Source organism: Amphichorda felina, assembly GCF_050947745.1.
Source record: "Amphichorda felina strain 45539 chromosome Unknown scaffold_5, whole genome shotgun sequence".
Taxonomy (NCBI): Eukaryota; Fungi; Ascomycota; class Sordariomycetes; order Hypocreales; family Bionectriaceae; genus Amphichorda; species Amphichorda felina.
Window position 1 is genome coordinate 2,984,309 of NW_028145045.1, and position 21,899 is coordinate 3,006,207.

General features: G+C 54.1%; 7 protein-coding genes across 7 annotated transcripts; 4 read left to right on the forward strand and 3 right to left on the reverse strand.

The window, feature by feature from the left end:
- Positions 1-144: 144 nt before the first annotated feature.
- On the reverse strand, positions 145-552 carry ACO1O0_005774 (uncharacterized protein; the record flags this gene model as incomplete). Its single annotated transcript, XM_083195181.1, has 1 exon — positions 145-552. One exon carries the CDS (start codon positions 550-552, stop codon positions 145-147), a length of 408 nt encoding a protein of 135 aa, XP_083050094.1.
- A 929-nt stretch (positions 553-1,481) lies between these two features.
- ACO1O0_005775 (uncharacterized protein) lies at positions 1,482-2,399 on the forward strand (the record flags this gene model as incomplete). Its single annotated transcript, XM_083195182.1, has 1 exon — positions 1,482-2,399. The coding sequence occupies one exon, from the start codon at positions 1,482-1,484 to the stop codon at positions 2,397-2,399; it is 918 nt and encodes a 305-aa protein (XP_083050095.1).
- Positions 2,400-2,862: 463 nt separating this feature from the next.
- Positions 2,863-5,158, reverse strand: SPT8 (WD40-repeat-containing domain protein; the record flags this gene model as incomplete). The annotated part of the gene is made up of 2 exons (XM_083195183.1): positions 2,863-3,091; positions 3,171-5,158. 2 exons carry the CDS (start codon positions 5,156-5,158, stop codon positions 2,863-2,865), a joined length of 2,217 nt encoding a protein of 738 aa, XP_083050096.1.
- A 617-nt stretch (positions 5,159-5,775) lies between these two features.
- On the reverse strand, positions 5,776-9,223 carry ACO1O0_005777 (P-loop containing nucleoside triphosphate hydrolase protein; the record flags this gene model as incomplete). Its single annotated transcript, XM_083195184.1, has 4 exons — positions 5,776-6,303; positions 6,442-8,500; positions 8,559-8,947; positions 9,014-9,223. 4 exons carry the CDS (start codon positions 9,221-9,223, stop codon positions 5,776-5,778), a joined length of 3,186 nt encoding a protein of 1,061 aa, XP_083050097.1.
- Positions 9,224-11,994: 2,771 nt separating this feature from the next.
- On the forward strand, positions 11,995-13,260 carry ACO1O0_005778 (uncharacterized protein; the record flags this gene model as incomplete). The annotated part of the gene is made up of 2 exons (XM_083195185.1): positions 11,995-12,225; positions 12,277-13,260. 2 exons carry the CDS (start codon positions 11,995-11,997, stop codon positions 13,258-13,260), a joined length of 1,215 nt encoding a protein of 404 aa, XP_083050098.1.
- A 751-nt stretch (positions 13,261-14,011) lies between these two features.
- On the forward strand, positions 14,012-14,604 carry ACO1O0_005779 (uncharacterized protein; the record flags this gene model as incomplete). The annotated part of the gene is made up of 2 exons (XM_083195186.1): positions 14,012-14,104; positions 14,158-14,604. 2 exons carry the CDS (start codon positions 14,012-14,014, stop codon positions 14,602-14,604), a joined length of 540 nt encoding a protein of 179 aa, XP_083050099.1.
- Positions 14,605-18,792: 4,188 nt separating this feature from the next.
- Positions 18,793-20,757, forward strand: ACO1O0_005780 (uncharacterized protein; the record flags this gene model as incomplete). Its single annotated transcript, XM_083195187.1, has 1 exon — positions 18,793-20,757. The coding sequence occupies one exon, from the start codon at positions 18,793-18,795 to the stop codon at positions 20,755-20,757; it is 1,965 nt and encodes a 654-aa protein (XP_083050100.1).
- Between the last annotated feature and the right edge of the window lie 1,142 nt (positions 20,758-21,899).

Genomic DNA, 21,899 nt, shown 5'->3' on the forward strand with positions numbered 1-21,899 from the left:
GTATTTTTTGGTAGTACTACTATGGAAATACAAAGCCAAGTCTCCCATGAACTACCCCCCCTTGATTTTTTAACGCCCTCATATTGTGTTGCCCCCTTTTTTTCAACGCCAGTATAGCAAGTCCCTGTCCCCCCCTATTCCCCTTTAGTAAGTACACGGTGTATAATACTCCGGCTTGTTGCCAACCGCCCACTCAGAGCGCTCCGAGGAGCCAGTGTAGGCGACAGGCTTGACGTAGAGCCAGTACAGGTCCTTGGTCCTGTAACCATCCAGCTCCTCGACCTCGAGAATGAGGACGCTCCTCTGGTACCCCAGACGCATGAGGATCACGTCGTCGGCAGCCCAGCGGCTGTTGAGGATGTAGCGGTGCTGGCCGACGTCCTCGCCGTCATCGAAGCACGGGTTGCGCGAGCCGTTGCGCGCCTGGAGCATGCGGTCGTTGCGCCCGTACACGAACCCGGCGCACGAGTCGATGTGGCAGAGGTACTCGAGGCAGTGCTCGAAGTAGCAGTTGCACACGACGTAGCAGCGGTGGCACCGGATCTTGGTCATGTTGTTCTAGGTTATGTTATGGCTGTTACTATGGGGTTGGTGTCAAGTGATCTTGGAAGATAGTTCTCAATAGGAGTTAGGGAAACGGGAAACAGAAAACTGGACTTGGACTAGACTTATGTACACCGTAACACGGGGAGGCCATGGCCGGGTGTCTGTAGCAAGCCGTATGTTGTTCGACGTCTCAGTTCTCAGTTTAAAAGTCGTGTTCCGGCTATAAGAACAAGTGCTACATCTAGGATGGAAGTGCCATTGGCCTCTCGCACAATCTAAGCAGTAAGGGCTTTTGTAAGGGATGTGAGGTGTCAATATGTGAACACTGAATAAGTTGTATATGTAGCAAGGTAAGAGTGGAAGGAAAGACATATTGGTGAACATGTAAACCGAATAAACAAGCGCAATCGAAAATAGAGAACTATCATCAGTTTCTGGAACACGGCTGTTTTTGCGATATCTATTTACTTGGTGTTCACCCACACAACTCTGAACTCCACTGGAGACTTACACTTGGGTGAACAGTAAACCGCAGGGAAATAAAAATAAAATGATAAGATATTATCGATGCCAATCTTCATGCTCATCCCACCTGTGATGGTTCACAGTCCGTGAAACCAACCACCATATCACGATCTTAGAACACCAAGCCAGGGCTCACCAAAGGTTTCACATCCACAATACGAACAACCGCACAACTTGAACATGACACTGAGCAGTATCCGTGGAACTTCTAACACACGAACACCTTCAATTCACTTGTTCTCCAGCAGCTATATAACCGCATCCTCGACCCTAACTCCTATTCCTTCCGTCTCTCCTCATCCTAATTCTTAGTAGCTCCCCGGAACGAGAAAACTCTTGAGCAACTCTGCAACAACTGCAACAAATCAAAACCAACCAAAATTCCAACAGGCCCTCTTCTTTGGCTCAACATGCCTAAGAAGATTGGCTTCCTCGAGGCGATGGCCATCGAGTTCATAGCCACCAAGGAGGAGCGGGAGGCCATCATGGCCAAGCGGAAGAAGTCCCACTCTAAGCACGGGCACAGGCACAACTCTAGTAGCTCGCGGCATAAATCCTCCCACCACCCCGACTCCCACGCAGGTCCCAGTCGTGGTGCGGAGGCAGACATTGAGTTCGAGGGTGAGGAGTACGAGGGAGACGAGGCACATTACCAGGGAGACCAGGACGAGGCAGGTCCGTCGAACTACCACCAGGCCCCCTATGGCCGCAGCGGAGAAAGCTCACGTTATCCAGATATCCCAGAGCCGCCGCGATCACACCGGTCTCATCACTCTCACCACCACCACTCCTCTAAGAGCAAGGGTAAGGAGAAGGAGCACAAGCACAAGAGCAGCGAGGACAAGGGCAAGGAGCAGTCCAACAGCGCCAGAAACATCTTTGGCCACTTCCTCTACCCATCACAGGGGAGATCCGAGTCCAGGACCAGGTACGTCCCCGTCCCTCTCCCAGTGCCCCCCTCCCCCCCTTTCAACCGCCACCACCACCCCTCTGCCGCCGACAACCTGTCATACTACCACCAGCCATCCCAGGTAACCGAGTGGTTTGACATCCAGCGCCCTCCCCCTCCCGGTCCCGGCACGCCGCCCGGCGCCCCCGAGCGCATCCCCGACGTGTACAACATGGCCGACTACGCCATGCGCCGTGACTACAGCCCTAACACCAACCCCAGCCGGGCGCCCAGCAGCAGCGACGACGGCATAGTGGACGAGGAGCTCTGCCCGGACGACAGCCTCAGCGTCCGGGGCCTGAGGACCTACTACGAGGATGCGCGTCGTCGGCAGGAGTATGCCCAGGGTGCGGCCAGGGTTAGTCGCGGTGGAGTATGAGGGGAGGATGGACTTCTGTTTTCTTTTTCTTTAACCCCTTTTCTTTTCTTTCTTTTGTCGGTGTTGAGTGCTTTGCGGATTGTTGGAGGGAACATTGCAAGAGGAATCCGTTCTGGACTGCATTCTGCTTTTTGTTGAATACGCATTAGCAAGGAGCCTTGGATAGTGTGCGCGCATAATGAAAACGGTCTTTTCCCCTAGAGACAAACCTGATTTTAAGTTAGATACCTACCTCGTGATATGTAAACATGAGTCAGTTGACTTACTATCAAAAAAGACACGACAGCCCTGGATAAGCTAGGGTATAGTATATAAATGTGTATGCAAATGGTGGCCCAAACACCCCAAGCCCGTATAGAACGCCCACGGACCCCGGAGGGCAAATGACGAACAGACTAATAAACGACCCAACTCTTAGATAACCCCCCCTACGTAGTGTATCTAGCCGTATCCTTTTCCCTCTTCAGTCGCCAACGACAGCAATCTCGTATCCAATCAGCACCTCCGTGCTCGTCCCCTCCCATCCTCGCGTGCCCGCTGCGCTCAGCATGTACCTGCTCGTCGGGTCAATGTACAGTCCCGAGATGACGCCCGCGCGAGGGGGCCCGGGGATGATGAGGAAAGGGACCGTCGAGTGCTTGAAGGCCTTGGTATCCCTAAGGTCGTACAGCCGGAGAATGTCATGTGAGGCACTGTAAGCTGGGTTAGCACCTCTGCCCCATCCCCCATATGTGTTTGTATATGGATGGGCGATATATCAGGGAAACCTACCACACTAGATGCCTCCCGTTGGGCATGGGCTTCACGGCGCTCACCGCACCACTCCCGGCCGGGAACTTGAGGACCCTCTGGGGCTCCCACGCGCGCTTGGCCTTGCGCACGTCAAACTCCTCGACGGTGCCGTTGCGCCGCCCCGCGTAGACCATGTTGCCGTCCGGGCTCCAGCAGGCGCTCATGCACCAGGGCGGCACGCCCGGGCGGTTGCCGATGCGCGCCACGGGGTTCTGCACGCGCCGGTCCCACAGCCGGATTGTCCCGTCGATGGCCGCCGAGAGGAAGTTGTGCGGCGACATCTGCGACGGGTCGCTCTGCGATGGGCCGCTCGGCGACGTGACGTAAGTGGGCGACCTGGGAGGAGGCTCGTCTCCGCCCTTGGGGTCTTGGCCGTCGCCATCCTCGCGCTTGATATCCTGTGCCGCGCGCAGCTGCTCCTCCGATAATTGTAGTGGTTCCGGCTGGGTGGTGCTGGGGGGAGGAGGGGTTTGTTGGTTGTTCTCCGTGTTCTGTGGCGGCTGGGAATCCACATCCATGGCATCACCACCGGGTGCCGGAGGCTGGATAGGGGGAGGACCCGTTTCCTTGTCTGGCTCCTTTCCCACGTCCATCATGCCTGCCATGGCCATGTCCGCCGAATGGTCCATGCCCCCCTCGTGTTCATGCCCCGGCATCATGCTCATGGATGCATTGTACTCGTCCTCGTCCTGCCCAAACTGCTGCCCACCCGTCGTTTCGCCAAACAGGCTGCCTGCGTCGCTGCCCCCAAACAGGCTCTCATGTGCAGAGCTCGCCTGGCCTTCATTGTCGCCGCCGAACGACGGAGCCCGCCCCAGTGTTCCCGAGTCACTCGCCGTGAACAGGTTGCCATTGGTGAGCCCCTCCCCATTCGTTGCCGGCCGTGCGCTGTTGTTCGTAGAAATGGTGGTCATGGACGGCAGTGGCTCGTCCGCCACCAGGGGAATCTGCCCTCCCGCAGCAGGGCGCAGCTCGATGGCGGCAATCTGCCCACCGCTCCCGTCAAAGCTCCTCTTGACCTGTCCCGTGTTGAGGTCCCAGTCAAAGATGTTCTTGTCCCAGCTGCCGCTGAGAACGCTCTTCTCGTCCTGCGCTAGCGTCAGCACGCTCACAGCGTTGCTGTGCTTCTGCAAGCAGATGATCTTCTTGCCCTCGTCGTGCCGCACGCTCTGCAGGTTAATGCCGCCAGATTCCAACCCAGACAGGAGCCAGAGGGCCTCGGAATGCACGGCCAGAGAGTAGACGGGCGAAAGGACATGTTCCTGGTCGCCCCTCCCGGGTGGAACAGGCTCTTCGTTCTCCCAGTACGACATGAGGATGCCAGCCTTGGTGACGCTGTCCACAAAGGGATGCCTCTGCGCCACGGTCAAGGGCAGCTTGCCGTTGATGGTCCCTGGGCCGTCGTATTTGCGGATGTAGCCGTCGGAGCCTCCCGTAAACCAGTAGCGCAGATCAGGCGTGATAGCCATGGCATTGATGCTTGTGGCCTGCGGTGCCGCCATCGTCGGGACGATATCGTACAGTCGCGCCGTCAAGGCCTCGGGGCGCACCGTCGGCCGGCGACGACCGGGGACAGCGGCAGGATTAGGTGTCGACGCCTTCTGCTTCTCTCGTTGCCGGTCGGTGAGGTTGTCTGCCTTGTCGCTGCCGCCCCCGCCCTCGTTCTGGGTCTCGCCGCTGGGCTCTTGCGTGGGCGCCTGTGCGCCATCTGTGATCTGGGTATCGGGGTCGCGCTCGTTTTCATTGTCATTGTCATTGTCGTTCTCATTGTCGTCGTTGTCGTCATTTCCCGCGTCCTCGTCCTCTTCCTCATCGTTGTTGTCCTCCTCGCCATCTCCCTCGTTGTCGCCCTCATCGGCATCTCCCATCACCTCGTCCGCATCATTGTCGTTGTCGTTCTCATTCTCGTTCTCGTTGTCGCGATCGGAATCGCCCGAGCTACCCGAGTAGCGGTCCTCCTCGTCCATCGCGCCGCAGAGGCAGGTGCCAGTGAATCAGCACGGCCTTGTTCGTCGTCTGGGGGCTACGATGGCCCTGCATCCATTGCTCGACACCCTCGGCCTTTGTTGACAGCTGCGCGCGCTGTTGCGAACCCACCACTAGACCACGGCCCGCTGCCGCACAAAATTAGACGAGTAGAATCGACGCGATGCAGTTTCGACAACCTGTATGTGGAACAAGCTTGTGCAGTATCGATTGGCAAGGTCTGAGGTGGAGGTTCCGACGTGAACAAGGTGAAGTCAAATCCACTTTGGGCGTGTCGTGGGGCATTTTAAGCTCCTGTCACGTACTGGCCAGGTTACTGCATGTAGAAAGTTGCCCAACCTCGTCCTGGAAACCAATACCACTACGTAGTACTAATAGTACTTAATTAGGTACTATCAAAATTCACCTCAACATAAGGTATTCACTGCATTCTGTGGCTTATGTCATCATTAATTGCAGATGGTACCTATCTCAAACCACTCAATCACTTCTCATGCCTGCCACCCGATCCAAGCTCCAAAGCAAAGCAAAATCCAGTCACCCTCCCAACAATCCTCGTTCCATTACCAGAGTACGCACCATCAACTGAATCGCTCTGCTACTCGTCAAAGTCGATCAGCAACTCCGACGACGCGATTTTCTTCTCCAGGGGCTTGCTGGAGCTAGAGGCCTCGCCACCTGGGCCTGATCTGATCAACACTTCATCCCGCAGATCTATGAGGTCCCCGTCCGTATCGGCATCAGCCCGACTTTCGTGAGTGTGGTAGCTCACATAGTCAACAATACGCCCCTGCGATGTCATGACAGCTCGCTTAAACGTTTCTCTGATCACCATAGCGCCTGGCGCCTGTGCTGGTTGCCCGGTCTGACTGGGCTTTGGATCCTGTCCTGCGCGGCGAGCATTGGTCTTGGCCTCAACGGGTTGATCCTGGAGCAAACTCATCAATTCCTCTGAAGAAACGTGAGCTGGGAATGGCCTTTGTCGCACTGCGTTTTTGGGCCAGAGCGCTCTTGGCTTGCTGCCCGATGCCGTGTTTCTGGCACTTGTCTTTGGGTTGATAGACAGGTTGTGGCTGATGGGACTCTTGAGTTTGGGCTCATCGCATCGGTGAGGGCACTTGCAAGCCTCGCCGCAGCACGATGTACAACCATGGCCACATGTTAGGATCTTCTGGCATGGCCGCTGACAACAAATTTGGGATTGCGGAGTGGGATGGCACGGGATGCCGCAAGGGTGTCCATTCTGACAAGTTTTCTCGCAAACGTTCTGGCAACCGCCTCCAGACACCCCAAGCCAGCCGTCGGGTCCTTGGATCTCGGTGATCTTCCCATGGTTCTTGCAAACAACAGGTAGAGTTTTGCCCCTTGACCGAAGAAAGACGTTGCAGACCTTCTCCCAGGTTTCTCTGCTTCGATTCGAGCTGTCAAGCAGGTTGTCGTCATTTCCGAAGACGTAGAGGCCTCGCTTTGCACGGCTCAGCGCTACCACTGCGCGATTCTCATTCTCTACAAACCCAGCGTTGGGCTTGTCGGGGGAGCTTCGAACGACCGATAGAAGAACGACGTCGTTCTGCTCGCCTTGGAATCCATCAACGGTCCGCACAACCCGAGTCCAGTCCTGTCCGGGGTGATAGATTAGAAACCACTTGTTGTTTCTGAGAAGGCTCGTGATCAGTTCAACTTGGCCGGAATAGAAGGAGAGAATTGTCATCTGACTTGGCTCGATTCCGTTCTGAGCCAGGTACTGAGCAAAGCCAACAATCATGCTGGCTTCCTCCATGTTGACAAAAGAGAACCTCTCGTTTCGAGAATCTGGCCAGTCGTGTTGAAACCACCACAAGTTGTGACCTATACCAGGCACAGGCGGGCGGTTCTTCGTGTCTTCCACAGTTTCATGATCCCGTAGGCTGGGATAAAATGTCTGAACCACCTCGCGGATCGCTGGAATCATTCTCCGCTGGACTTGAAGCTGGCAGTATGGGAGCCCGGTGCCGGTGACGAGGCGCTCAAATAGCGACACGTTGAGTTTGTAAGGTTCGAAACCAAGCTCACGTACGTCAACATGCGGGACGAGCTGCTGGTGATCTCCCACAAGAATAATTTGGTCCAGTGTTGGGAAGATGGCTGATGTGATGTTGGGCTCTCGAGTCTCTGCTGCCTCCTCGATCATGAGGACCTTCGGCTTCAAAGCGGCGAGCAGGCAACGGTATTTGGTCAGGCCAGTGGTCGTACAGCCGACCACCTGAATCCTCTTGTGTTTGATCATTTTGACGTTGTCCTCCCCGCGTTTGATCTTGATGTTGTCGCACGTTTTCTGGTACTCTCGGAGCAGACTGGGAAGATCTTTCGTCGCTTTGGCCATCAATTGGTAGCGCAGGTACCGGTAGACCATTCCTCGGTACTCAGGTTCAACCTGGTAGAGATCATGCTGTTCTCGGAGTAGCTGAGCTGCCTTGGAAACCCATCTTTTGCCCTTGGATTTCACGACCCCAGTCCAGTGAAACTTGGTTGGAAGGAATTGACCATGGAGGCGGTCCTTCTCGTCATCGTCAAATTGGCGACGGTCCTCGCGTATGGCGCTCGCTTCTGCTTCCATACCAGGGGTTCCTACAGGTGTTGCTCTAACGGGACCAGCCTGCCCCGCCGGTGGTATGTAAACGTAGGTCGTATCTCGCTCGATCTTGTCCCCGAGCCAGATGTTAATCAGCCCCTCGTCTGAAGATGTGCCGCTCTGGGTGTCATCAACGTCATCCCAATCCCTGGTATTCAGAGACTCGAATTGTTTTTCGCTGATAACCCCCTCGGCTAGGAAGGTTTCAGCTGAGATGAGCCTAGTCGGAAAACAAATCTGCAGAAGCTCTTTAAAACGGTGGAAGACGCGCTTCCGGCTACCATCTGCTTGTGCCTCTGAACGAGGGCCTCTCCATTCCTGTCTCAGGTTGTACATCGATCGCTTCTCAATCTCCTCGTTTTGAGTGCGCCCTCCGAGGCGTAACACGCGCGCGTCATTTTTTATGCACTCTATCAGAAGCTGATCGAGGGCATGGTTCGTCTGGGCTGAGACAATGATTGGGAGGGGTTCATCGTACTTTCCAAAAGCTTTGATAAGACTTTCCACTGCCACTACCGATGTGAACGTCTTGCCAGTTCCAGGAGGGCCCTGGACAATTGCCAACTCTTTCGAGGTCATTCGGTTGAAGGCGTTGAGCTGAGACTGGTCGAATGTAGCCGCTGCTGGTGGTGCCTCTGGACGAAGTTCCTTGACGTAGTCGGCGTTATCGTCAATTTGGGAGCCATTAATGAGGTACTTGTCAAATTTTGAGCTTTTGGTTAGTCAGTTATCTCAGTAAATCACATCTAGTTTTAAGTCTGAGGACTTACTCGTGCAGAGCGGCATGTTGTAGCCCAACCATCGCATGTCGAACAGTTTCAAAGTACCCTCCTTGGGCCTCAATCATCACCATCTCTTCTGAGGGATCAATCACAGCGGTGTCGGGGTTTGCCCAAAACACGTCAACCCGAGGTGGTGTGTTTTCGCCCTCGCCTTTGGTTTTGTCAGGAATGAGGCCTCCGAGAAGCGGGCGGGCAGCCACGACGGCAACATGGCAAATGGTCTGGAATTTGTCCTCTGGGGTGGAGAGCGCAACCAGAGTTCCCGGAGTCAGTCTGTCTGATCCCTCCCAGACTACCTTGGTTTCCGACATCTCAGTTGAGAAAGAGATCCGGAACGCTGCGCCAAGTTTGGTGAAAAACATGCCTTGGACATGAACCTAGGATACGGCGGGTCAGCTAAAGTTTCGTGAAGATGCTAAAACTGTGGGTTCTTGAGTACAGACCTGCGTATAGACAAACGCGTCAGTGGCAAGCGACTTGAAGTTGTTTCGATAACTCGCTATGCCACGACGAAGTAGCTCTGTCCCCTCACACCGGTAAAGCCGGTACTGCGTCCCGAGATATTCGTGTTTCGACGCCGGCTTCTCATTGTTAAGGGGCAGAGGTGGAGGGTCTTTGTCTAGAAGCTCCTTGGAGTCTGGCAACTCAGGCATTATCTGCCAGTCGCGTGGGGTTTCACGTCGCCCATTGGGCGTCCACGACAGTTGGCCGTTTCTCACGTGAGCTGACATGATGTTCAGAGGCGTGAGCTATTCGAAGGGTTAGCATTAATAACCGAGAGAATCCAAAGTTATGGGGAATTACCTCGTTTTGGCGGTCTTGTTTAATTAGCGCCGTCCAAGGACTAGTATTCTTGCTGTAGTTGAGAGGTCAGAATCAGAGACAAACACACAAACAAATCCCAAGAACATGAAGGCTCAGGAGCCACGATCGGAGAGAGCGTTGTAAAGAAGAGTACACGAGAAGGCCAAGATGAGTGTTGAAGACGAGGGGATAAAAACAGAGACAAGGAAGGTGAAAGAATTCTGAGAGGGCGAGTGGTGGGCCAGGTGATGGGCAGCTGCCATCACCCGTCAGGCAGCCCGAGCGGCCCAGCCTGCCTACCACCAGCACAAATCCCGTCTCCAGGAGACAGGGAGCGGGTAGCTACATCCTTGTGTCTGACCGCCTTCCCGAAACTGACATTGCATCTGTGCGGTTCGAGATTTTGGCAGTTGCTGCATGTCCCTGAAGTGAGGTGCTCTGGCTAGGAATCGAAATCGGATGTCGGATGTTGAGAGATGGAAGTGTTAAGAGATGGGGTTGAGAAGCGATTGGAAGGTCTGAGACTTCTTTGAGCAGGGAAGGAGCAGAGGGTAGGATTAAACAGGCAGTATCTCTGTACAGCTCGGGTAGGGTTCGGGAAGGCCGAGAGAATAGGTGAGATGAAAGATCAGGAACTGCAGTTTGTGATGTCTGGAACAGGCTTAAATTGCAGCTGTCGAGAACCACATAGCATCGCGACAAGAAAATGTATTGAAGGGAAGAGGGTGAAGAACCCATGTCGTTGTTTGACCTTCCAATGACGCTTGATACGGGTTCAAGACGGGGAATTGGGCAGCTAAGGACAAGGGGAGAACGAAACTCCAAGGTCAGAGGAATGTAGGAAGGCTACTCACGCAAAGATGAAATTACCAACATCCTTACGCCTCTGGATGCTGTACCGCTTCAAGAATCTATCATCAACTTTGTGAAGTTGTTGATTCTCGGGGCGGTCGTGGTCTGGGACCACGTAGTTGTCGCCGCCCTCGCCGCCCTCGCCGACGCCGTCACTGCCCCAGGAGTAATGGGACATGTCCGTGGTCTTCCGTCCGCTGACCTTGAAATCACATACCCCGTTAGCAAAAGGCTTATTATATCAAAGACAAAACAACAGGATGTAAAATTGCTCGAGTTACCTCTTCTAACGCCCTTCTTTAACCCTGATCCTACCTCTCAGATCCGAGATGTCAGTTGGGCAAGAAAGACTGGCACCAGAAGTTGGTCCACCACTAGTGAAGGTCATAGTAATGGGGCAGTGTGATTGATAAAGAATCATGACAACTTACGGGAACTGATGAGAACTGATGTGTCTCGAGAGACTCTTCAATCTCTGGAGTACTCCCGAGGTTAAAGACTGATGCAGGAAGAAAGACGTCGTGAGGGGGCGAGGAGTGATGTAGGAAGGGCGATGTGAGAAGAATAAAAGCTTCGGAAGGTTGGGAGGGTATTTATATGAAGAAATTTCACTCTGGCCTGGAGTGAATAATGGTCAAAAAGGTGAGGAGAAGAAAGGACTGATATCACTTGCTGTCCCAGAGGTCTCAATGAGCCTCCCAAACATTGTTCCCCTGGGGGTCACATGTCTACTGGTGCTACTTCAGATGAAAATTCAGACGATCATAGCAAGGTAGAGTTTGACAGGGAAGTCCGATTAAAACATATCCATAATGCTCAATATGAATAGAGCTTGGATTTTACCTTGTTTCCTAGGCGTCCTGTGACAGTTGGGCAACAGTCGTGCGAAGTGAGGCTAAGATCACTCGTGGCAATACTTTCAACGCTTTCACCATGTTTAACAGGTACAATACAGACTTCCAGGTGAACCGAAGCTGAGACGACATAAACTTGGGAAAACATGGAGCACGGCCCACTGATGTGAGATGGTGGCTTGGTATCAGCTGTTCCTTAAAAGTTTTACAGAGTGCTGATATGTAATGAAAACTATATTCTCGTAATGAGGCTGCAATAGAAATGACGAGAGTATCTTTAGAGCTAGTATCAAATTCCTTTGGCACTCAGCCCTCAGCCGTGGTGTTTTCGGCCGTGGGAAGTTTGAGACCCTTTTTCCATTGACGACATCGCTCCCACGAGTTTGGAACTGCCCAAAGACTGCAAAGTTAACAAAACGAGAAGACTGCGGCCTTTTGATAGGTTGAAATCTTATTAGGTGACGTAGCGCATTGGGGAATTTATTACCTGTCAACTTGTGTGGAGAGGTCCTATTTGATCTAAGTAGGCAGGATGACCTTTCAACCCTACCTTATTCTGTGGCCCCTTCTTACCAGTCACCCCATTGTCTTTTGTCTCAAAGGCGGTCAACAAACTCAGCCTCACTTCTGCCCCACTCATTTGTAGCCATTCTCCCTCATAAAGACGGCAACGGCAAGAAAGGTAGGCATTAGCGTTGGTGATGAGTCAAGCGGGCGCAATGAATCTGGGCGTGCTCCGTATTCCTCGTCTTAGTGTTCACGGGCCAGTGCTCTATTGACCCAGGTTCTAAAAGAATTTCCACAAGGCACTCTATAGGTAGTCCAGGTACATATGCATAAAATGACTTATACGGCCCAATCACCACGGCCTCACTTTCACTGTCAACCCCCGCTTCGTTTGTAAGCCCTTCATCATGACCACCACGGACCACGCAAACTATCAGGCCTATCTCGCCTCAGTGTATCCCGGCACAAAATGGACTCTATCCATGCTCTCTGGTGGGATGGTCAACACCACCATGCGCGCCACTCGTGCCTCCCACACTGAAGAGCCCGTAGACGCTCCCCCAAGCCTTATCCTCAAGCATGCCAGGCCCTACGTCCAGTCGGAGGGGCCCGAGTTTACATTCAGCATCCGGCGCCAGGTTATTAGCTTCATTGGGGTGGAAGATGAAGAACGAGCTGACAAAGCCTAGGCCGTTGAAGCTGCCATGCTGGACCTGGTGCAAGCTGACTACGGGCCTGCCAAGTACATGAGCAAGGAGGAGAGACAGAAGCACTTCCCATGCCTCCTCCGCCATGACTATGGGACCGAGTCTAGTCTCCATCTCACACAGCAATCCCTGGAGGCTTCTATCCTGCTGATCGCAGACCTTGGACCCCTCGAGAACTGTCTCGAGTTCCTCGAGAACAACGCCACTACGCTCCCCATTAATGAGGTCGCATCCATCGGTGCCACGATTGGCACCATCCTTGCCGGCTTCCACACTACCAAGCTCCTCAATCCTCCCGAGATTCTGAAGAACGACATGACGCACGAAGTCATATTCCTTGTGGCTGTGGAGCCCCTCAAGGGGCAGCTAGCCCATCTACCAAATGGCGCGCAGCTGTACAACCGCATAGAAGAAGACTTTGCTCGGCCCAAGTACGAATACCCAAAAGTTCTATCCCACGGGGACTTCCACAGCGGATCAGTCCTCATCCCCGAGGGGAGCAGCAGCGAGGCGTATCCGATTGTGATTGACATGGAGTTCTCCCAGCTCAGGGGGCGCGGGGTGAATGGAGACATGGCGCACTTCTTTGCCAGTATCCACTGCGGTCTCATTGCTGCCGAGACATCAGGCGATGCAACAGTTGCATCAGTCATATCGTGCTTTATTGGGAGCCTCTGCGCCGCATACCAGTCGGGGTCGGTGATGGAGTTTTGTCGCCGTGGGGACGACATTGGTGCCCAGCTTCTGCGCTCTGCCTTTATCCTCCACGGACAGGAGGTGATCAACTACGCCCATGATTTCTGCGAAGACAAGGGGCACGCCGCCAAGATGACCCAGGTTGGCGTTTGGTATATTGAGCGGGCGGGCGACGATGTCGAGGCATTCCTGGACGAGACAAACTGGGGGCGTATGGGCGAGGAGCATGGAATGGTAATCCAGTCGCTTTTCAAAGAGGTACATAGGTAATTAGGAAGAATATCTACTTACTTACGGCACGACCCGGAGAAGGTTCTCCATCATGACAGTAGGAAGGCTCCGTGACCAAACCATCGGAATCCCCTTGACTTAGCTAGCACCTTGAGTAGAACAATAAGGTCTAGCATTGCGCTCCGAATCCTCCCTCTCCCTCACCAACTCATGTGGTTCAACTGACAAGATACGTCGATATTACCGATATCGATGCATTATTTCATCAGCTTCATCGGAGGCACCAAAACAGGGCCAACCACGAACCGCCTGCCCCGCAAGCCACGTCTCAACTGTGATCGCTGAGATCCAGTCGGACAACAACCTCCGTAATAGCTCCACCATTTTGTCATATCTCCACGCCAGAATCGCAACCCGTGCCTTGATCACGCCAGCGCACCCTTCCCGACACGGCTGAGAACAGCCATCTGTGATCTGGATGTTGTCTCTGACAGGATCGCGCACCATTGAGCCCAAATTTGGCTTGCGCATCCGCCCAGTTGCTTGCCCCTCGGTGATGTAATGCCTCCATCTCCAACTGCCATTGACATCATACATCAATGGAAGGCTGCGTACCGGTGGCTGATGGATATATATTTTTGCTCCCGACTCGAGCTTTGCGTGCTGTGATTCTCATCTTGCCTCGTCATTGCAAACTGTTGCTTCTAGATTAGCATTAATTCTCACCATACCTTGACCCTCAAATCAACAACCACGCTTACACCAACACAACACAAACCATATTATCATCATGTCAGCCTCCAAGAACCCCGATGCCATGAACCCTTCCCAGGGCGCTTTCTCTAGCCGAGTTCCTCCGTCCGAGCCTCTCACCACCAAGGGCGTAAGTTTGTTCCCACCGTTAGGTTGTCTCTGCGACTAACACGCGCCCCAAAGCACAAGCCCGGAGTCAAGGTTGGCAACGATGCTAAACCAGAGTTCCATGCTGAGACTTTCCCACCCGGCACAGCTCCAGCCAGCCAAACCTTCCAGCCCCAGCCCGTCAATGAAGTCCCCGGCCAGGCCCACAACCCCGATGCCGCCGTCACGACGGCCGCCTCCGAGACGCTACCGGGAGCCACGTCCGCAGACGTCCACACGGGTCTTGGCCACCCCGGCTCCGGCATGACGAGTCAGGAAGAACACGGCGGCAAGCGCAAGAAGGAGCGCTCAGGTCTAGAGGGTGTAGGCGGCAGCCTCAAGGATCCCAAGCATGAGTTCCATCACGATAGGTCGTACGAGACTGGTATCCGCGGCAAGGCCAACAACCCCGGAGAGTACCCGTCCGCCGAGGATAGGCCCGGGGCCACCGCGGAGGACGTTGCAAAGGAGCGCGGTGGTTGAAACTGACGACGGGAAATGATGCAGATTTGTTGAAGCCACAGGGTTGATCAGCCTTGCCAAGCCATTGGCACAGGAATGAGGCGTTTTGGGCGAACTTGTACTCATAGTGTCATTAGGTCATTAGTCTATGTGGCTACGATGTTCCGTTTGATGAATATCGAAACAAAAGTGCCCGCATTTTGAGCATGAACTTGGCATCCTGTGATATGTATGATTAAGGAGCTCGGTGCATATGCAGCCGTGAACATAATCCCGTATATCCACAGGACAAAAGCCAGCTAAAGGGGGCATATGAAGCCCTCATGGTAGAATCATTGGCTATTATGGGGTAAAAAGATGACAGCTACGGGCGGCCGACAATGACGCACGGGGACAATGCGAGGACAGGCGGATGATCAACCGCGGCTCCCAAAGCGACGGGCTCCTGTCCCAGTAACCCCATTCGCCTGCCAGTTCCGGACTATCGATTTGAGTCTCACGCCAAGGCGCAGCGTAAACTGGAGCTTCGAACGGTTCAAGAACGATAGCTGGGTACATATTAGTAGTACTATATGTATCCGTAGTCTCGTATTAGTTCGACTGGGGAAAGTGTTGACGATGCTTATCTTACGTACTTGGTAACCTTAAATGAGAAGACGGAACAGAGCCCATGACTTTGCACTTGGCGGTACATAGGTGCTGGCCTGGGGATCCATGAGTTCACGGCCACCTAAAACCAGGCCAACCATGCTATTTGCTGCAGCGTGGCAGCTGTGTATTACTATGTAGACGTGGGAGCGTGCAGCACAAGGGCGGATCAGGGCCAGGAAGACGTGGCGCGAGCTGGAGGATCAGAAGACTCGGTTTAGCTTGTTGTGGAAGCCTGTAACCTGGCGATCCCGCAGCATGGATACCTGGTACTAGCGTCCGTGTGAAGAAGCATCTCGGGATTCTCGACCGTGTTTGTTTTGCGTGCCCGGCATTTTGCCACGCTACAAGCGGATCTTTGGCACGCCCGTGTGCATGTCAAGCCTGTCATCTGAGAGACGGGATGCTGGTCCAGCCAGCCGGGAAAATTGGGTACCGCCACATTGTAATTTTGCATGCTGCAATAATGTCCTGATCGTACTTTTTTACTATTACCATAGCCGTGCATCTTGTCCTCGTACGAGTAGGCGGCCTCGTAGAACTTGGTCAGGCAGCCCGCCCCGATCCTCCAGACTCCACCCGAACGACCCCTGCAGGGAGATGTTAGTGCGACTCTAGTGATCTAGTGTCTGCCGGCCTGATGTGCCGCCTTGCAGGGCAGAGGCGGAACCAGAAGCTGCCAGCCAGCCTTCCACTGGGAGTAGGGATCTTGATGAATGTGCCAAAGCGTACGGAGTACCAAGGGACTACTACGAGTACTTGTAACATCGCCCCGTCTGGTGTGGTGGTACAGATAGTGGCTGGCGACCTAACCAAAGAACACAGGAAGTGTTGTGCGCTGTACAATATGAAGTCGCCCTTTTTGATGTCAGATGATGAGGAGTTTCCAACAACGTGGAGATTCCAAGGTGAGGAAAAAATCACTTGATCCATCGGTATGGATGAGCCTGCTTCCTTCCCAGATGCCAGTGGTCGTCTGCCCCTGCCCTTCCACCCTTCTGGCTAGAGCCTGAGGTTTGCATGGAAGGCGCAAGGGTCCCCCCACCTGCACCGATCCAAAATCCAAATTGAATGAAGGCGCCGCCCCGCCCCTCCATCAGTGCACATCATTCAACCGGAGCCATCCCTTGCTGAAGCACCTATGAGCCCATCGCCATTACGGATACTGTACGCCAGTTACTGCGTCACACTCTTGGCGGTCTCCGATTCTAGTTGTCAGGCGCCAGAACAAGAAAAATGTGCGTGCGGACCACGATGTCCCGATGGGCATACGGAACTCCGGATTATATTATTATGTACTATCAGTACGTACGCACTGTTCGGTGGTTGTCCGATATCGCCATACTATTATGGATGGGCCCATGGGCTAACACCACCCTAGCCATCGGTTCCGCCCCAGCCATCGCCTCACAGGCTCAACTCGGAAGTTAACACAGTGACAACGACTCCCCCACCCAGAGCAGCTGGTCGGCGGGTTCCTATTCGAAGGGCACCTCCAGGCATGCAGATGCGGTCACACAGCACAGGAGATATCGGCACTGCCAGAACTCTTCGCACCTCGAGCAGAACGAATCATCTTCGGCACATGGGTCGTGATACAGTATGAGATACCGACTCATGGCCAACGTCCGTCCTTTGGTTGATAGATATGCAGAACTATGCCGCATTTACGGAGCACAGCGTGCCGACACCATCCGTGCTGGAGAGTCTGACCTTTAATCTCGTTCAATAGGGCCAGGTAGAGTACTGCCAGAGCTAGCAGGGCTGCGGAAAGCACCAATCCATCCACGAGGTCGAGACGACAGCGCTAGTGATCAGTCTTGGTCCTTTAAGGACCCCATGTCGTCATCCCCAATCGTGGATTCGCAGACCCCTGGGCCAGTAAGTTCTGAGCTTGGTGACATGATGACCACCGGGAACGGTGGTACCATGTGTTATGTACTATACGCCTGCGTGCGTCTGGAGTGCCTTAGCTGTTGATCAACTGCGCGTATGCAGCCCCCTTGGGACGGCATCGCCGTGATCCTGGGCATATCTCGCTGCCCAGGTCCGACGCGTGTCAAGTCCCTGGTCGTCTCTCCACAGCTCTCCGCAACTCACGCACACGCGCGCATGATACTGGAGAATAGTTTCCCTCTCTCGAGTCTCTACGCCCGTCGCCCCACTAGCATCCGCCGCTCATGCCCCTTATTCCTCAAACTCCCCAGGCTCATTGAGCCTGTCGGATATCCCCAGTTTCGAATCTGCACATCTAATAGCCGGCGAGTTCATTTCTTTCTGGTGTCCTTAGCTATTGCCCAGACAATATCCTCAAGGCCTCCCTCTTTCCGTCCTTCTTCTAATTCGCATTTGTGTCCAGTCAAGTGAGCATGTCGATGCCCTAGACCATTGGTCTCGGGACTGCTATTAATGATATTAATACTCGTAATAGTGGGCAGTCAGTGCAATATCTGAGCACAAAACTCAGCGCTGATTTATTAACACCAGAACTAGCAACAAGTGGGAGGGATCCGAGGCTTATGATTAGGTGCCAGCCAGCCAGCATCTGCCTGACTAGCGTCTGGTGATGAGCTGCCACTAGCCGCGGAGGCCTTCCCACCACCGCGGACCGTGCTTGGCAGCCCACCCATACATCAACTGTTGTCCCGTCTTGCTCAAAATCTCCTGTTGCCGATACCCGGTCGTTTCTTTGTCCCCTTATCCCTATCCTATACCTTTTTACTACGAAGCAGAGGGGGGGAATTGGCGAAAACAAGGACGACAACGACGTACCTCAACGACTTTAACGACGTTTGATCATCGACCGAGTGGCCTCATACTAATATTTCCAGGCTCCCTTACTGGGCGGGAATTGTTACAGACATAGGCCCTTGAGCTGTCGCTTGACATTGGCACATCGGGATGGAGATTCAATTCTCTGTCCCCATAAACGCAAACTCTCGCAAAAACTCCCGCCAGACAAGGTACGTTTTATGGTCTAAGTCCGCTTCTTATTCTCACATTGTATCTCGATCATGGCCGTGGGCGGTGTCTATACTCCGACTTTCACTTCTAGCATTGGTCGAGGTGCACCCCCGTTTCATCTGGAGCGTGAACTCGGCACATGGCTGCAGTGCACGGCATTTCTACACATAGAAACACCCACGATGCGATATTGCCATCCCTCGGTCTCGGAGCTACGCTGACATGATGCCTGCCCTCCTCTAGCTCACCAGCTACACCCACATCCCCCGACTCTGCGGGGGCTGTGACGGGCCGTGGAGGAACACACCGATTTGCTCTCGACACTCGGACCCGACATACTCGACGCAGCTCGACTCGTGCCCGGACCGGTTGCGCAACCTGTAAGTGCCTAGATCTCTGGATCCTCCCACGTCGCAAGCTATGAGAGTCTTCTAGAGACTGACAATCAACAGGCAAGTAAGTCGTTATGCGTCTGTAACCAAGTCCATTTGGGTCTGGTTAGAGCTGTTTACTTAGGGATGGACCCGCTGACACAGGTTCGTCTGCAGAAAACGCCATGTCAAGTGTGACGAGACGAAACCATCATGTCTTAACTGCATGAAGTGGCGAGGTTATTGCGATGGGTACAGCGGTGGCAATGATGCCTCGACGACACAGGAGGCGCCGTCTTCATCCAGACTAATACATACCAAGAAGGCACCGTTGGTCGTCGAGGAACCATTGGTCAACACACTACGCTTCGAGAATAGTGACCAGAGGGCCTACTTTGACGAGTGGTCATTCTTATCAGTAACATTCCTCGGCGGAGGCCTGAACCAGACGCGGTTATGGGCAGCCACCATGCCTCAGCTCACCCTCGAGGAGCCAACGCTGCGGTACGGTGCCATGGCTGTAGGCGCTCTACGAAGGGCCCAAATGGAGGCGGCCCATGACCCCGGGATTTCCCTTACAACGAGCAACAGGCACTATCTCAACGCCATCATCTACTACTGTGAGGCACTGCGACTTCAATCCATGGCGAGGCCAACACGGGAGGGGTTGCGTACAGCTATGCTCTCGTCGCTCCTCTTCATCTGCTTCGAGACGCAGCGCGCCAATATGCCTGCGGCACTCAAGCACATCACCCACGGGTTCAGCATGCTTAATGAGCTTGCGGCCTGCACCGAAAAGGCACCTGATCTTGTCAGCATTGCCCCGGCACCGCCTGCGCTCGTTCATGATATTCTTGACTGCTATAGGCCTCTTGAGCTGCAAACCAGATCCTTCATGGGCTCTTACCGAAAGACATTCTTCCCTCCTGGTCACAATCAGCCAGGAAATAGCCCTGGGACCCCAGTAGCAGCGATGGAAGCACATGATGCAACCTCCCCGACGGTACCGGGCGCTGGGAACATGGGAGCTCCTCCGGACCAGACTTCAAAACCTCGATACGATTCAATATCACGCCCATCTCCACCGGCCCAAAGCCCCCAAAGCCAACCTGGGACGCCATGGCAAAGCCGATCTCCAACTCTGTCCCAGAACCAGCAACCCCCATATCCGCAGACCGGGTTACCTAGCCCACAAAGCCAACACAGCCCCCAAAGTCAAGGCGACCACCAGACCCCTCTGCAGCCTCAACGGGCAGCGGGGATCATGCCTTTCACCAAGCACACGCCTTACTTCCGCCCAAAGCTGTCCAGCATAACATCTTTGGAAGATCTGCCCCGTGTCTTCTCTTCTATTGATGAGGCGCAGGGCTATTGGGGTCTCCTGCAAAAACAGATGGTCCAATACATACCTGTTCTCAACGCGACAACAAGGCAGTTAAATCTAGCCAAAGTAGCCCACGATTTTGAGCTGAACCAGAAGCTAGACAGCGTCAAGCAGAACCCCGGAATCGCCAAATTCATTGCCGAGTCACGATATTGGCTACAAAGGTGGATTGAGGCATTCGATCCGACATTCCAGAGTGCGATGGAGAACAAGAAGAAGGACCTGCAGTCATATCTTCAGGCGGCCAACCTCCGAGTCGAGTACCTAATCTTGTACATTTATACGGCCATCCCGCGCTTCTCTGGTCTGGCGACGGCGCAGGGGCTCACCCCCCAGTACCGCGAGATGAACTCGCTCGCCGAGATGCTCTTGCAGATGCGGCCGAATTGTGGTTTCGCAATGGACTCTGGATGGACCTGGCCACTTTTCGTGTCCGCGTTTGCGTGCCGGGACCCGGCCGTACGAGAAGACGCCATCCGCATACTCGGACAGTATCCCATTCGCAACGCGCTACGGGATAGCCGCGTGTTTCGTGCCATTGCCCTCCGCAACCAGCAGGCCGAGGCCGACATTGCAGCTGGGGCCGGCGATGAGCAGTCGGAGTGGCTACGCCTCCGCCAGAGAGAACTGGTGTTTGAGGATTTCGGGACGAGCGTCATCTTCCGCTCGCCGCAGCGGGATCCGTGGTCTGGGGAGTGGGTTCTCACCGAGGAAGCCGCCGACTTTGTGGTACGGCCGGACGGGACGCTCAACTGGCAGCGACAGCCGATATCAGAATCTACGTCTATTCTTTCGGGGGTGTGCTGAGCACAACAAGCACATGGGTGATATTTATGGAGTTTTAGGCAAAAGCATATGGGCGAGGAGTCCTGGAAGAGATATCCACTTGGAGCCATTCCTATGAGAGATGGTTCAGGTATTGGACTGACAAAAAGCATTAGGCTAGGAGGCATGGTACAACTCAACTACTTATACAGGCTCTTTAAGTGAGTTTTAGTGCTGGACATTATTGGGATATTGGAGTTGTGGAATGCCCAGGCAGGCATGACAGTCTACGAAGGGATGCGCTCGGTATTATTAGTTAGAGGCAGACCTAATACTGTCAGCTCGAGAGGAGTCTACAACCAAACAGACCAAGAATCTATGAATACTATCATATCTATTACTAGCTACAATTGCGACACAGATGAAATCACATATGAAATCACATGGCCAACTTAAATCTCGCGACTCCAACAATTAGTACTCGTACGGGTGCCGGGTAGGTGATCAAAATAACAGATGTGCCTGCCCTTGCGCCAGGGCTCGGCTGGGGTATTACTATGGTACTACCATATCCGTACTGTGGGATCAATCAAGTCATGAAACGAGCTTTGGGCGAAGGGGCACATGGAACAAGGTGGGATATGCTGCCCACATGGTGAGACGGCGGTGATCCGGCCCCTATTGTTGAATTGTCGATGGTTTCAAGGACTTGTTTCAAAGGCGCACCGGGGATCTTTTACCATGCCAGTCATTCCCCCTCAGGAACCCGTGTCGGCGCAGAAGGAGGGGGAGGGTCTCCCTCGGAGGTCATGCCATGTCCGGGCGAGACGGGATGGAATATCGGATCACGGACCCATCCGGGCGAATGTAATACTCACACAGATGGCTTGGTATGCACATACTATACGAACAGTGGATGAGTGCGTTTTGGGGGCGAGTCGGCGGTGACTGAATGAGGGCATCGGGGGGTGAGGCGCAGCATTTAATAACACCGAGGTCTCTCTCTCTCGAGTGTCGGCTGCGCTGGTTGTGCTGGTTGCGCTGGTTTGCACTGGTTGATCTGCCAACGGCGGGCTGGACGGGCATGGGCATGGATGGGATGGGATGGGATGGAACCCACCACCCACACCACGAGCGCAGGACGGGGCAGCGGGTCCCGATTCGCCCGTCGCACCAGTGACGGA